This window comes from Brassica napus, chromosome A10 (genome assembly GCF_020379485.1).
Source record: "Brassica napus cultivar Da-Ae chromosome A10, Da-Ae, whole genome shotgun sequence".
NCBI lineage: Eukaryota > Viridiplantae > Streptophyta > Magnoliopsida > Brassicales > Brassicaceae > Brassica > Brassica napus.
The window spans coordinates 18,993,803-19,005,506 of record NC_063443.1 but is presented as its reverse complement, the minus strand read 5'-3'; the positions used below and the strand labels follow the sequence as shown (position 1 = coordinate 19,005,506).

Here is an 11,704-nt window from a genome sequence, read left to right as displayed (position 1 = left end):
TCGGCCGATTGTTTCTACCTTTCATTATGATAAATTCACGACACTATCAACCGCGGAAGAGTAAAAAATAACATAACCTATTTCGACATGTTATGAATCATACTCAATATACTCTTATAATTTTACTAACAACTAATTAAGTGACGTTTAACTTGCACGTTTATTACAAAAAGCATAATATTTCATAGATTTAATAACCTCCATGCTTTAATTAAATACTCACACTCTGATGCTTTTTGGTTTATAACATGCATGTTGCTTTAGCATACAATAGCAATATATATTCTACAAGTTAGTTTTTCTTGTTGTATATTCCAGTTCTTTATATTGGAACATGTTCATATTTTTATTTTAAAAAGAACATATTGCATGTTCATAATACATATGAAAGTTATGTTAAGTTTTTTTACAGATTAACTATTCTGAACATGGTGAAAAGTAAATAACATCAAACTATTACAAATTGAATCTTTCTCTCGTGTTGATTATACAATTTGTCCATATGCATGACATCGACATTGATAAAAATTTTAAGTATCTATTGATACAAATCGAAAGGATTAATCAGTTGGAAATGAGAAGAAACACTAAGTTAAGAGACGATTAATGCTAAAGCTGGATATGTGGTAATATTTTCTTTTATCATCATTTCAAAGCAGACATAAAAAGAAAGCATGCACAACCACACAATCTGATTAATTATATCGAAGTTGTTAAATAGTACTCCCTCCGTTTCAATATAGATGATGTTTTAGGTAATTATTTTTGTTTCACAATAGATGATGTTTTTACATATCTATGTAACTTTAACTTTCTCAAAAATTGTGTAGCCAATCAAATTTTAACTAATTGTGTTTATAATTAAATAAATTAGTTTTAAATTATATTTCAATGATCTTTTGTTTTAAAATAATAATTTCTTAATATGTGTGCAAAGTACTAAAACTTCATCTATTATGAAACAGAGGGAGTATATCATATATAGATTTTTTGGTAAAATATATCATATATAGATGCTTAGAAAGACAACATGAAAACGTAAAACACCACAGCGTATCAAGAAATCCCATTAACTATTCCGAACAATAATCGAGAGTTGATCGTTAACAAAGCAATCAATAATCTCGAAATTGGTTATATATCCCTTAGGCCATCGATTAAGGTGGTGGCCGTGTAATATCTCGAAGAATAGGTTTTGGATTACCTCTTCGAACTATTGGAGTCGGGCTCCAATCACCATAGTCATCCTTAAAAACATCTTCCCAAACCGTAGCTCTTTTTGCTGAATCTTGCTTCACCTGGTAATCATCCGGGAAAGCTTCTCCGGCTACGGAAGCGATCACAATCACGAGCATTGTAGCAATAACAAGAAGGAACCTCACGTTGTTGATACAAAGCGCCATGATTCGTGTTTGATTAACTAGATATCTAGGGCTCTTCAGCTTCTGTAGAATGTATTTATAAGTTCTTTTTTTTTTTTAATTTTTCTTCTTGTATACTAATGTAACACAAAATTCGAAGAAAAGTTCATAACAAGAGAATATAATTGGATGCATGCAGGTTTATGACTCTCGCTGCTTTTACATTTACAAAACTTTGTTTTTCCAAGTTTTGAAAAAGTAAAATTCCGGCACAGTTTTTCATAAGTATATTCTTCTTAATTCTTTTTTTTGTTACTCTTTGTTCTATAGGTAGCACTCTATATGAAAAGATGTTTACATATTGATTTACACTACGTGATTGCGCAGAGAGAACAGTATTCGATTCCGATAAAATAACTTGCATATTGTTATGGTAAATTAGCGTTTGCTTGCTGCCAAATATCCCCATGCATACATAATACATATGTCTCGATGTCAATATTTGGTCTAAACGCAGCGTATGGAGAAGGGAAAAAAAGGTACTCGGCCTTCAGATAAAACAATCTGTCATTTTCCTTAGAACAACAACACGTTGTTTAACCTATTCAAACGAAAACGCCTTGAGGTTTCACACTCCACGTGGCGAGTTGCGTAAAATCTTATCCAACGACTTTTTTGCTTGTCTGTTCTCTCTTCTCTCTCACGTTTATCCAAAAAAGTGCAGAAAAGAAAAAAAAGAAGCCGTCGTGATCGGCCGAGTCTAGCGTCCGCGTCACCCATTATCATCGCCCTCTCTTATCTCGTCGCGATTCCCAATGCAATCTCCTTCCTTTTTTATTATTTTTAAATTCCACAATTTATTATGATTTATTCACGTCTCTCTCTCCCAAGTAAAAAGTTCTCTGCTTCACGTTTCTTCTTTGCTTCTCTGACCTTCCAAGTCCCACGCTCAGGTAAAATTTCCTTATTTTTTCTGGGTTTTCTCGATTCAAGTTTCTCTTTTGATTCCTGGGCTTTTGATTATCCTCTCCCGAGCTCATGATCTTGACGAAATCTCGATTTGAACCTCTTGTTCCAGGTTCTAATTGCAAAAAAGGATCATACTTTCCTTATTAAAATCAATTTCTGTGCTTGGTTTCAATCTTAGGAAGCTCGTCATAGTTTCTCTGATAGTGAATTTGATGAAACAAAGAAAAAAAAATGCTGACTTGGTCTCAGATTCTAAGTATAAATCACAAACTCTGTTTCTCTACACAAACTCTGTTTCTCTGTTCTACACGCAAAAAGGATCATACTTTCATTATAAAATCAATTTCCTTTGCTTGATTGCAGTTTTTGTTAGCTCGTCGTAGATTCTGTTATAGTGAAATTTGAGGAAACAAACAAAAAAAATGCTAACTTGGTTTCAGATTCTAAGAATAGATCACAAACCTCTGTTTCTCTGCACAAACTCTGTTTCTCTGATACTCAAAGTCTCTGTCTTTATTGTCTTTATAGTTAAACACACACACACATAACCTCCAATGGATATAAGCAACGAGGCCAATGTCGATCCCTTCTCAATCGGACCAACCTCCATCCTCGGCCGAACCATCGCCTTCCGAGTCCTCTTCTGCAAATCAATGCTCCAGCTCCGCCGCGACCTCTTCCGCTTCCTCCTCCACTGGTTCCTCACACTCAAGCTCGCCGTCTCCCCCTTTGTCTCCTGGTTCCACCCCCGGAACCCCCAGGGGATCCTCGCCGTCGTCACGATCATCGCCTTCGTCCTGAAACGCTACACCAACGTGAAGGCCAAGGCCGAGATGGCCTACCGTAGAAAGTTCTGGAGGAACATGATGCGCGCGGCGTTGACTTACGAGGAATGGGCTCACGCCGCTAAGATGTTGGATAAAGAGACTCCGAAGATGAACGAATCCGATCTTTACGATGAAGAGTTGGTTAAGAACAAGCTAATGGAGCTTCGTCATCGACGTCAAGAAGGCTCTCTGAGAGACATTATGTTCTGTATGAGAGCTGATCTCGTGAGGAACCTCGGGAACATGTGTAACCCTGAGCTGCACAAAGGGAGACTCCAAGTTCCTAGACATATCAAAGAGTATATAGACGAAGTCTCTACTCAGCTGAGAATGGTATGCAACAACTCTGAGTCCTTAGAAGACCTTTCTTTAGATGAGAAGCTTTCTTTCATGCACGAGACGCGTCACGCCTTTGGTAGGACTGCTTTGCTACTAAGTGGCGGGGCCTCTCTCGGCGCGTTTCATGTCGGTGTTGTCAGGACTCTTGTCGAGCATAAGCTTTTACCTCGGATCATCGCCGGCTCTAGCGTCGGCTCAATAATCTGCTCCGTCGTGGCGTCAAGATCCTGGCCAGAACTGCAGAGCTTCTTCGAGAACTCGTTACACTCTCTCCAGTTCTTTGACCAGCTAGGAAGCGTCTTCACGATCGTGAAACGCGTCATGACGCAAGGAGCGTTGCACGACATTAGACAGCTGCAGTGCATGCTTAGGAACCTCACGTGCAACCTCACGTTCCAAGAGGCTTATGATCTGACGGGGAGGATACTCGGGATAACGGTTTGCTCACCGAGGAAGCACGAGCCGCCTCGGTGTCTTAACTATCTCACTTCTCCTCACGTGGTGATATGGAGCGCGGTGACTGCTTCTTGCGCTTTCCCTGGTTTGTTTGAAGCTCAGGAGCTGATGGCTAAAGATAGGAGTGGGGAGATAGTGCCGTATCATCCGCCTTTTAATTTGGAACCGGAGGAAGGTGGGGATAAGTCGTCTACGAGGAGGTGGAGAGATGGGAGTTTGGAGGTTGATTTGCCGATGATGCAGCTTAAGGAGCTGTTTAATGTTAATCATTTTATTGTGAGCCAGGCTAATCCTCACATTGCTCCGTTGCTGCGTTTGAAGGATATAGTTAGAGCTTATGGTGGTAGATTCGCTGCTAAGGTATGTGTATATAGTTAGCTCAAGTCTTTTTAAAAACTATCCAAATATTCTTTTAACCTAAATATTAAAAATTATATGAAATTTCCAACATTTTTATCCAAACAACCTAAATTACCTAATATTTAACCTGAAAAATCTGAATTATTTGACCGGTTCCTAATTTTGTTTATCCATATTATCCGAAGTTATCCAAAAACAGAACCGAAACCGACTTGGACTCATATTATTTTTGGATATTAACCGGTTCCTAAATCATAATAATCAGAACCGAAACCGAACCAAATTTTGTAAATAACTGATCCAAATTTTGTAAATAACTGACCGGTTCCTTAATTTCTAGAATAAAAAAACCGGAAACCAAAATACTTGAACCAAAACCGAACAGAATTTTTTGTAAATAAGTGAACGATTCCTAAATCTCTAGAAATAAAAAAAAAGACGGAAACCAAAATATTCGAATTTTGCAAATAAATGAACGTTTCCTAAATCTCTAGAAAAAAAAAAAAAATCGAAAACCAAAATATCTGAACCAGAACCGAACACAACCGAAAATTGAACTTCCATGCTTATGCCTAATACTCAACTCAGTTATGTTCCGGTCTCTTTTGTTATAACCGCTCTACTTGTCTTTTTACCTTTTTAGCTTGCGCATCTAGTGGAGATGGAGGTGAAACATAGATGCAACCAAGTACTAGAGCTTGGCTTTCCACTCGGTGGACTCGCTAAGCTATTTGCTCAGGAGTGGGAAGGTGATGTAACAGTTGTGATGCCTGCTACTCTTGCTCAGGTTCTGATCCATGTTGAGCTTACTTTGGTTAGAATCAGAGAGTTTGGACTTGCTAGATTCTTACTGTGTTGTGTGTCTTGTGCAGTACTCTAAGATCATACAGAACCCTACACACGTGGAGCTACAAAAGGCAGCTAACCAAGGAAGGAGATGCACTTGGGAGAAGCTCTCAGCCATCAAAGCAAACTGCGGGATCGAGCTTGCGCTTGACGAGTGCGTAGCCATTCTCAACCACATGCGGAGGCTCAAGAGAAGCGCAGAGAGAGCCTCCACAGCTTCCTCGTCTCATCACGGATTAGCTTCAACGACAAGATTCAATGCTTCTAGAAGAATCCCGTCTTGGAACGTCATCGCTAGAGAGAACTCAACTGGCTCACTGGACGACCTCGTTACTGACAGTAACAATAATAATCTCCACGCGGGGAGGAACCTAAGCGACAGCGAAACGGAGAGCGTGGAGATGAGTTCTTGGACTAGGACTGGTGGACCGTTGATGAGAACGGCTTCTGCTAATAGGTTCACTGACTTTGTCCATGGTCTTGACGTGGACATTGCGTTGACAAGAGGGTTTACTAGCAGCCCTAACTCTCCAGCGGTTCCTGGCCCGGTTAGTCCGAGTTTTAGTCCGAGATCGAGATCCTTGGCGGCTCAATCCGAGAGCGAATCTGACAAGAGGGAAAGTAGCAACAGTTCGAGTATAACAGTTAGTGAAGGTGATCTTCTACAGCCTGAGAGAACGAGTAACGGTTTTGTTTTAAACGTTGTTAGAAGAGAGAACTTGGGGATGCCTGTGGGGAACCAGAGCGGTGAGCTGCCGGAGAGTGTACAGATAGATATACCTGAGAGGGAGATGGATAATAGCTCTGTCTCAGAACATGAAGATGATAATGATGATGATGATGATGAAGAAGAAGAACATAAGGGCTCGGTTCCGGTTAAAGATTCCGGTTTACAAGATTCTTGTAGTGTAATAGATGCTTAGACTGATTTGATCCGAGTGAAGAGATTCTTGTTCAGCAAAGATCTTGGAGTGTTTTAGTGCTTTGTAAATAGTACAACTATAAACCACAAGTAAGGTGCATGTTGTGTATGTTTGCATTGATTATTGTTTGAAAATTTCACTTAAATTCATTTGTGAAATTGGAATATGTAAATTCCTCCAAAAAAGAAAAGTGAATAGTCGTGTTTATTTTTATTTTTACTTTAGCTTTGAAGAAGAAGTAAAATACATATCGCTTTTTATTTAGTTATCATACAAAATAAATAGTGTTTTCTTCTGTATAATTATTCTATCTTGAAGAAGTTTATAAAGAGATCAGGTACAACCATGATTAATCCGGGTTTTTACGGTGAGGTTCTTAGCTTCGTCTAAAACCGTGAGGTTCTTAGCTTCGTCTAAAACCTGTTTCTATTAAATAAAAAATATAAGAGTTGGTTTTTAACCGGAAAATATCAAAAAAATGTGAAATTATGAATTAAAAATCTTAAATTAGAGCTTGGATTAATCATGCTCTAATGGACCTAAATGTATATTTAACAACGTGTTTCTTACTTCGTAAGAATTTGCTCCATAAAATTAGAAGAACAGCACTCATTGACTTTGACATTGACATGTGGGTAGAATATGAAGAAACTTTGAATAGTTAATAGAATTATTCTATGGAACATCACGAACAATTTTTCTGCAAATTTTATGGTCTTCAAACGACTTAGCTAATTATTCATCACCAGAGACAAATTTAAAATTGACTTTGTGATACCGTGTAATACTGATGTCAAATGATTACGACCACATTCAAATTTCTTTTCCAATACGTTCTATGTATTAGTCCATTGACCCATATTGCACATATGAAGATATATTATAAGCTAGAAACACCATTTGTTATAATATCAATGCGAAGGGGTTTTTGCAGCTATACAAAACAATATGAAGATTCTGATTTCTCTTTTAATGTTTACTCTCCTCTTTTCGACTACTAAATCAAGAGTAACTGATTCAAACGATGGTGTTTTTGAAGAGGTTAAGGTTGGTTTGGTGGTTGACTTGGGTTCCGTAGAAGGCAAGATTCTCAAAACCTCTTTTACCTTAGCGCTTTCAGATTTCTATGGTGTAAACAGTGTCTATCGAACAAGAGTCTCTATTTTAGTAAGAGACACCCGTGGAGACCCTCTCCTTGCTCTTGCTGCCGGTGAGTTTCATTTTCTTTATTGCTTTCTGTTCTCTTTTAAAACTTTTTGTTCTGTTAATTATCCTTAGTTTATAAGTTTGTACTGAAAATTTAGTTGATGAAATAAGTAAACCAGGCTGAAAATGTATGACATATATAAATATAAAAAAAAAAACAGAAGCAGTCAAAATGTGAAACTAAAAATTTTTGTTTAATACTTAAGTTTGGTTTTTTTTATCCAAAAGCTAAAATTGACCGTGTTGTTGTCCACTAGTTATTGTGGTCTTATATTATTATTACTGTAGTTGAATTACTTGGACACTAGTTTACAGTTATATTCGTTATTTATTGTCTGAAACAGCTAGATATCTTGTCAAGAAAGCAAGAGTGGAAGTCATTGTTGGTGGACAATCATCACAAGAAGCAAAGCTGTTAGCGGCGCTTAGCGATAAAACTAAACTTGTAGTGATATCTCCTTTCTTGCCGTATACGTTATGTTTGAACAAGTACAGTCACTTGATCCAATGGACGCATGATACGGCATCAGAGGCAAAAGGAATTGCGAGTCTCGTGCACGATATCGCTTGCATTCTAGCAAATGTAGTAGAGAGGAGAAGTCTAAGAGCTAAAGCAGCAACACGTAGTGGTGCTGCTGATGAAGCCTCTTGGAATGTGTCGGATCTTGTAAGGCTAATCAAACATAGTAGAAGATTCAATGGTGACAGCCAAATCAACAAAGAGACATTTGAAATCGCCAATATTGTAGGGAGAAAAGAGAGAAGGATAGGATTATGGAGGCCTGGTGGATCTAACAAAGTCTCCCCAAGGCACCGTTTCTTGGCAGAGAGTGGTGAAAAGAAGAAGTTGCTCAGGGTGTTAGTTCCCTCAGTAAATAGGGTCCCAAATCTAGTGAGGGTGAGTCCTGATCCTGAAACTGGTGTTGTTACTGTCACTGGATTATGCATGGAGATTTTCAAGACTTGCATGGATCCTCTTAAGTACGAGCTGGAGTTCATACCTTATAATGGAAGCTATGACAATCTCGCTTATCTACTCTCTACTCAGGTTTGTTAGAAATGCAAAAAAACACCAATATAAAACCATATAGTATATGTATGTTTCAGATAATGAATGTGTTTGTGTTTTACAGAGAGACAAATATGATGCAGCTGCTGGTGATTTAACAATCACTTCCAACAGATCTTCATATGTTGAATTTACATTGCCTTTCACAGACATTGGTATAGGTGCCCTGACACTGAAGAAGAAGAAACATGGCATTTGGGCCTTCTTTGACCCTTTTGAGAAACTCTTGTGGCTAGCAAGTGGAGCTTTCTTCATCTTGACTGGGATTGTTGTCTGGTTGGTTGAACGGCCCGTTAATCCGGAGTTCCAGGGATCTTGGAAACAACAACTTGGTACAATGCTATGGTTTGGATTCTCTACCATTGTATTTGCTCACAGTAAGTATGTTTCTTATAGACACTTCATTACCTCATATATATAGAATGCAGTGTTCTAAATATCGGTATAGGTGATGTCTAGGCAGATGCATCGAAACAAAACAATTTTTTTTAACGATTTAAATTTTTTTTTAAAGTTCGTCTAGGCATTAAAAAAATCGGTTTAGGCATCCATCTAATCACTAATTTCCTATAAAGTGTCTAATTACCGCCTATCAATTTTTTAAACATTGATATAATGGTTCTCCTTTTGTAACGGGCCTCACATTCTTGACAGGAGAGAAGCTGCAAAAAATGTCATCAAGATTCTTAGTGATAGTTTGGATGTTTGTTGTGTTGATATTAACTGCAAGTTACAGCGCCAACTTGACATCAACCAAGACCATTTCTCGCATACAATTAGATAATCCCCTGAGTTTTGGTCCTTCCATGATGAAGATTAGCAACTCCGTCAATGCGATTGAGGTCTACGCTCAGGTTTTGCGAGATGGAACTCTCAGTCATGTAGTCGATGAAATACCGTATCTCAATATACTTCTAGGACAGTATCCAGACGTTTTCGCAATGACAGATAGAGAGGCTATTACCAATGGCTTTGGCTTCGTATGTGCATTTCTTTTCTTATATTAATTATCTCTTTACTTATTTACGTATACGCTTAACTGCGCTTATTATTTATTTGTAGATGTTCCAGAAAGGTTCGGGGTTGGCTCCTAAAGTGTCACGAGAAATAGCGAAGCTAAGGACATCGGGAACGTTGAAAGACATGGAGAAAAGATGGTTCCAAAAAATGGATTCATTCTATGTAAATTCCAACGACAATGATGATGACGACGACGGATCTAACCGCTTCACCTTCGGTGAGTTGGGCGGTTTGTTCATCATTGCGGGAGCTGCTCATGCTCTTGTGCTAGTCATGCATCTCTTTCAGACACGTCGTGAGATTTACCGTGTTTTGTGCGAATCTCGACTGCTAACTAAGCTGAAAAGCTCTGCCAGTCTCTGGAGATGCTAAAAAAAATTCATCATATATCTTTTCCACTTTAAAAAATCATATAACCACAATACTAGACTATTATTATTTTTGTCATACTAACACATTTTTGGGAAATTTGTTAAATTTTATATAATAAAACAGTCAGATCAACACAACAAAACAACTAAAGAAAATGCCATGCATATATGCCTCACATAAGAAGGAAACATCGAAATCGAACGTTCCAGTATCTTATATTTTGTTATTTTCATTGAAAAATGGTTTTATTCCAGAGGATCAAACGACCAGCATTGCTCCATCAACTTTCTCCACTCTGCTTCACACCGTTCCGGTACCTGAGGTCTCAACGTTGAAATGGTTTTGTTCACAAAAGGAAAATACGACCGTTGAAATGGTAAGGTAACTTTTTCACCGTTGTGATCAATTTTTCTTCTTTTCTTATTTGACAAAAGGAAATACACTTATCATTCACAAGTCGCATGCATGATAGATTATTACCAAGTCCCGAAAAAAATATGACCGTGTAACGGTAAGAAAACTTAATGTTCTTTTGCAGCATTAACTGAAAAAAAATAATACAACGGACAGAATCCATTTCCCCGTTTTCTTCAACACTTTTCCTATAAATACCCTCACTCTTACTTCACTTGAAACATCAAAATTTCCCCCTCTTTAATTTCTTTATAAGAATTGTTGTTTCTTCTCGATCGTCCAAAGCTGTTTTTTTCTGAAAAAGAATATTTTGTTTTGAGGAACTTATCTGTTGCATCACTTGTTTCATGGCATTTACTGTGTTCTTCTGGAGGATGTTCCGGCTGTGACAGAGTCACAGAGGTTACTACCAGAGTGGGGACAAGCCAAAATGACGGAGCTATCTCGATCATGGAGAGGTTTACGAGCACCTTCGTGAGCAAAGCTGTGTGGAATGTTTTACTGAGAGGATCCCTTCTTCTCCGAGCCTTATCCATAAGATTGATACGAGGAAAGCATCTCGTTTCGTGTCAAAGATCGACTTCGGATCCGGTCAGGTTTCTTCTTTCACTTTTTATTTTTGACTTTAAATTTTGATATTATATATATATATATATATATATATATATATATAGTTTTTGCACAGTCGTGTCCATAAAATTTTATTTCTATGGTTCGTTAGAGATGTATATATGTTTAACATGTTCTTCTTATTGTAAATTTAAGACTTATACTAGCTTTCATTTTGAAGAAAAGTCTAAGTGATAAATTTCAATACATTGAAAAAACCAAACTATTGCATCCTGTCTATAGAATTTCTATGGTCTGTTAGAGGTGTACGTGTTTAATATGTTTTTTTGTATTGTAAATTTAAAACTTGCACTAATTTTCATTTTGGAAAAAAATATAAGTAGTAAATTTCAATATGTTGAAACAAACCAAACTTTTTCATTATGTCCATAGAAAATTTTATGGTATGTTGTGTATATGTTTAATATATATTTTTAATATTGTAAATTTAACACTTAAACTAATTTTCAAAGTTTTGATTTAGTTAAAGTTTTCAACAACAATATGTTTAACCTGCTTTTCCGTATTGTAAATTTGACGAGGGAAGGGCAAGCCAAATGACGGAGCTATCTCGGAGGTGATCAAAATTATTGATAAGAAGGAATCAGAGGATCAAGGAGATGCACTGAAACAGAAGAGTATCAAGAAACCCAAAAAGTAAGCCAACATGGAGCTGGGGTAGTTCACATTTACAGCATAGCGATATTTCTTAAGAAGAGAGAGTGTTCAAAAATGCGAGTTAATATTGCAGACTGAAAAGCTTGCAAGTGAAACATAATTATTAGAAGATAAAAGGAGAACTCCAAGTTCACTTATAAATGTTACTAATTAAAAATAAAAATATAATAACAAGAACGAAAAATTGAAATTTATTTATTAAAAATAGATAAAATAATTTATTATGTAATTAATTTTTATGAAAATTAACATCAT

The 11,704-nt window shown here is 37.1% G+C and overlaps 2 protein-coding genes across 3 annotated transcripts; both read left to right on the top strand.

Annotated features, from left to right (window-relative positions):
* The first annotated feature begins 2,051 nt into the window (after window positions 1-2,051).
* On the top strand, window positions 2,052-6,294 carry LOC106372666 (triacylglycerol lipase SDP1-like). Of its 2 annotated transcripts, none has more exons than XM_013812931.3 (4): window positions 2,052-2,314; window positions 2,859-4,312; window positions 4,956-5,099; window positions 5,185-6,294. In XM_013812931.3, the coding sequence occupies exons 2-4, from the start codon at window positions 2,885-2,887 to the stop codon at window positions 6,079-6,081; spliced, it is 2,469 nt and encodes an 822-aa protein (XP_013668385.1). In that variant the 5' UTR covers window positions 2,052-2,314; window positions 2,859-2,884; the 3' UTR covers window positions 6,082-6,294. The 2 variants fall into 2 exon arrangements, with proteins under 2 accessions (XP_013668385.1, XP_022549516.1); XM_022693795.2 differs by having other exon boundaries at window positions 2,073-2,439.
* Window positions 6,295-6,484: 190 nt separating this feature from the next.
* LOC106424289 (glutamate receptor 1.1-like) lies at window positions 6,485-11,462 on the top strand. The gene is made up of 5 exons (XM_013865037.3): window positions 6,485-7,291; window positions 7,632-8,335; window positions 8,421-8,733; window positions 9,011-9,336; window positions 9,419-11,462. Exons 1-5 carry the CDS (start codon window positions 7,030-7,032, stop codon window positions 9,746-9,748), a joined length of 1,935 nt encoding a protein of 644 aa, XP_013720491.2. The 5' UTR covers window positions 6,485-7,029; the 3' UTR covers window positions 9,749-11,462.
* Window positions 11,463-11,704: the final 242 nt, after the last annotated feature.

Bases quoted from the DNA above. Each gene is read 5' to 3' on its own strand.
- LOC106372666 (XM_013812931.3), top strand. From the start codon at position 2,885: ATGGATATAAGCAACGAGGCCAATGTCGATCCCTTCTCAATCGGACCA. The intron at 4,313-4,955 runs GTATGTGTATAT...TTACCTTTTTAG, and splicing joins GTGGTAGATTCGCTGCTAAG to CTTGCGCATCTAGTGGAGAT. The intron at 5,100-5,184 runs GTTCTGATCCAT...TGTCTTGTGCAG, and splicing joins TGCCTGCTACTCTTGCTCAG to TACTCTAAGATCATACAGAA.
- LOC106424289 (XM_013865037.3), top strand. From the start codon at position 7,030: ATGAAGATTCTGATTTCTCTTTTAATGTTTACTCTCCTCTTTTCGACT. The intron at 8,336-8,420 runs GTTTGTTAGAAA...TGTGTTTTACAG, and splicing joins CTTATCTACTCTCTACTCAG to AGAGACAAATATGATGCAGC. The intron at 8,734-9,010 runs GTAAGTATGTTT...CATTCTTGACAG, and splicing joins TACCATTGTATTTGCTCACA to GAGAGAAGCTGCAAAAAATG.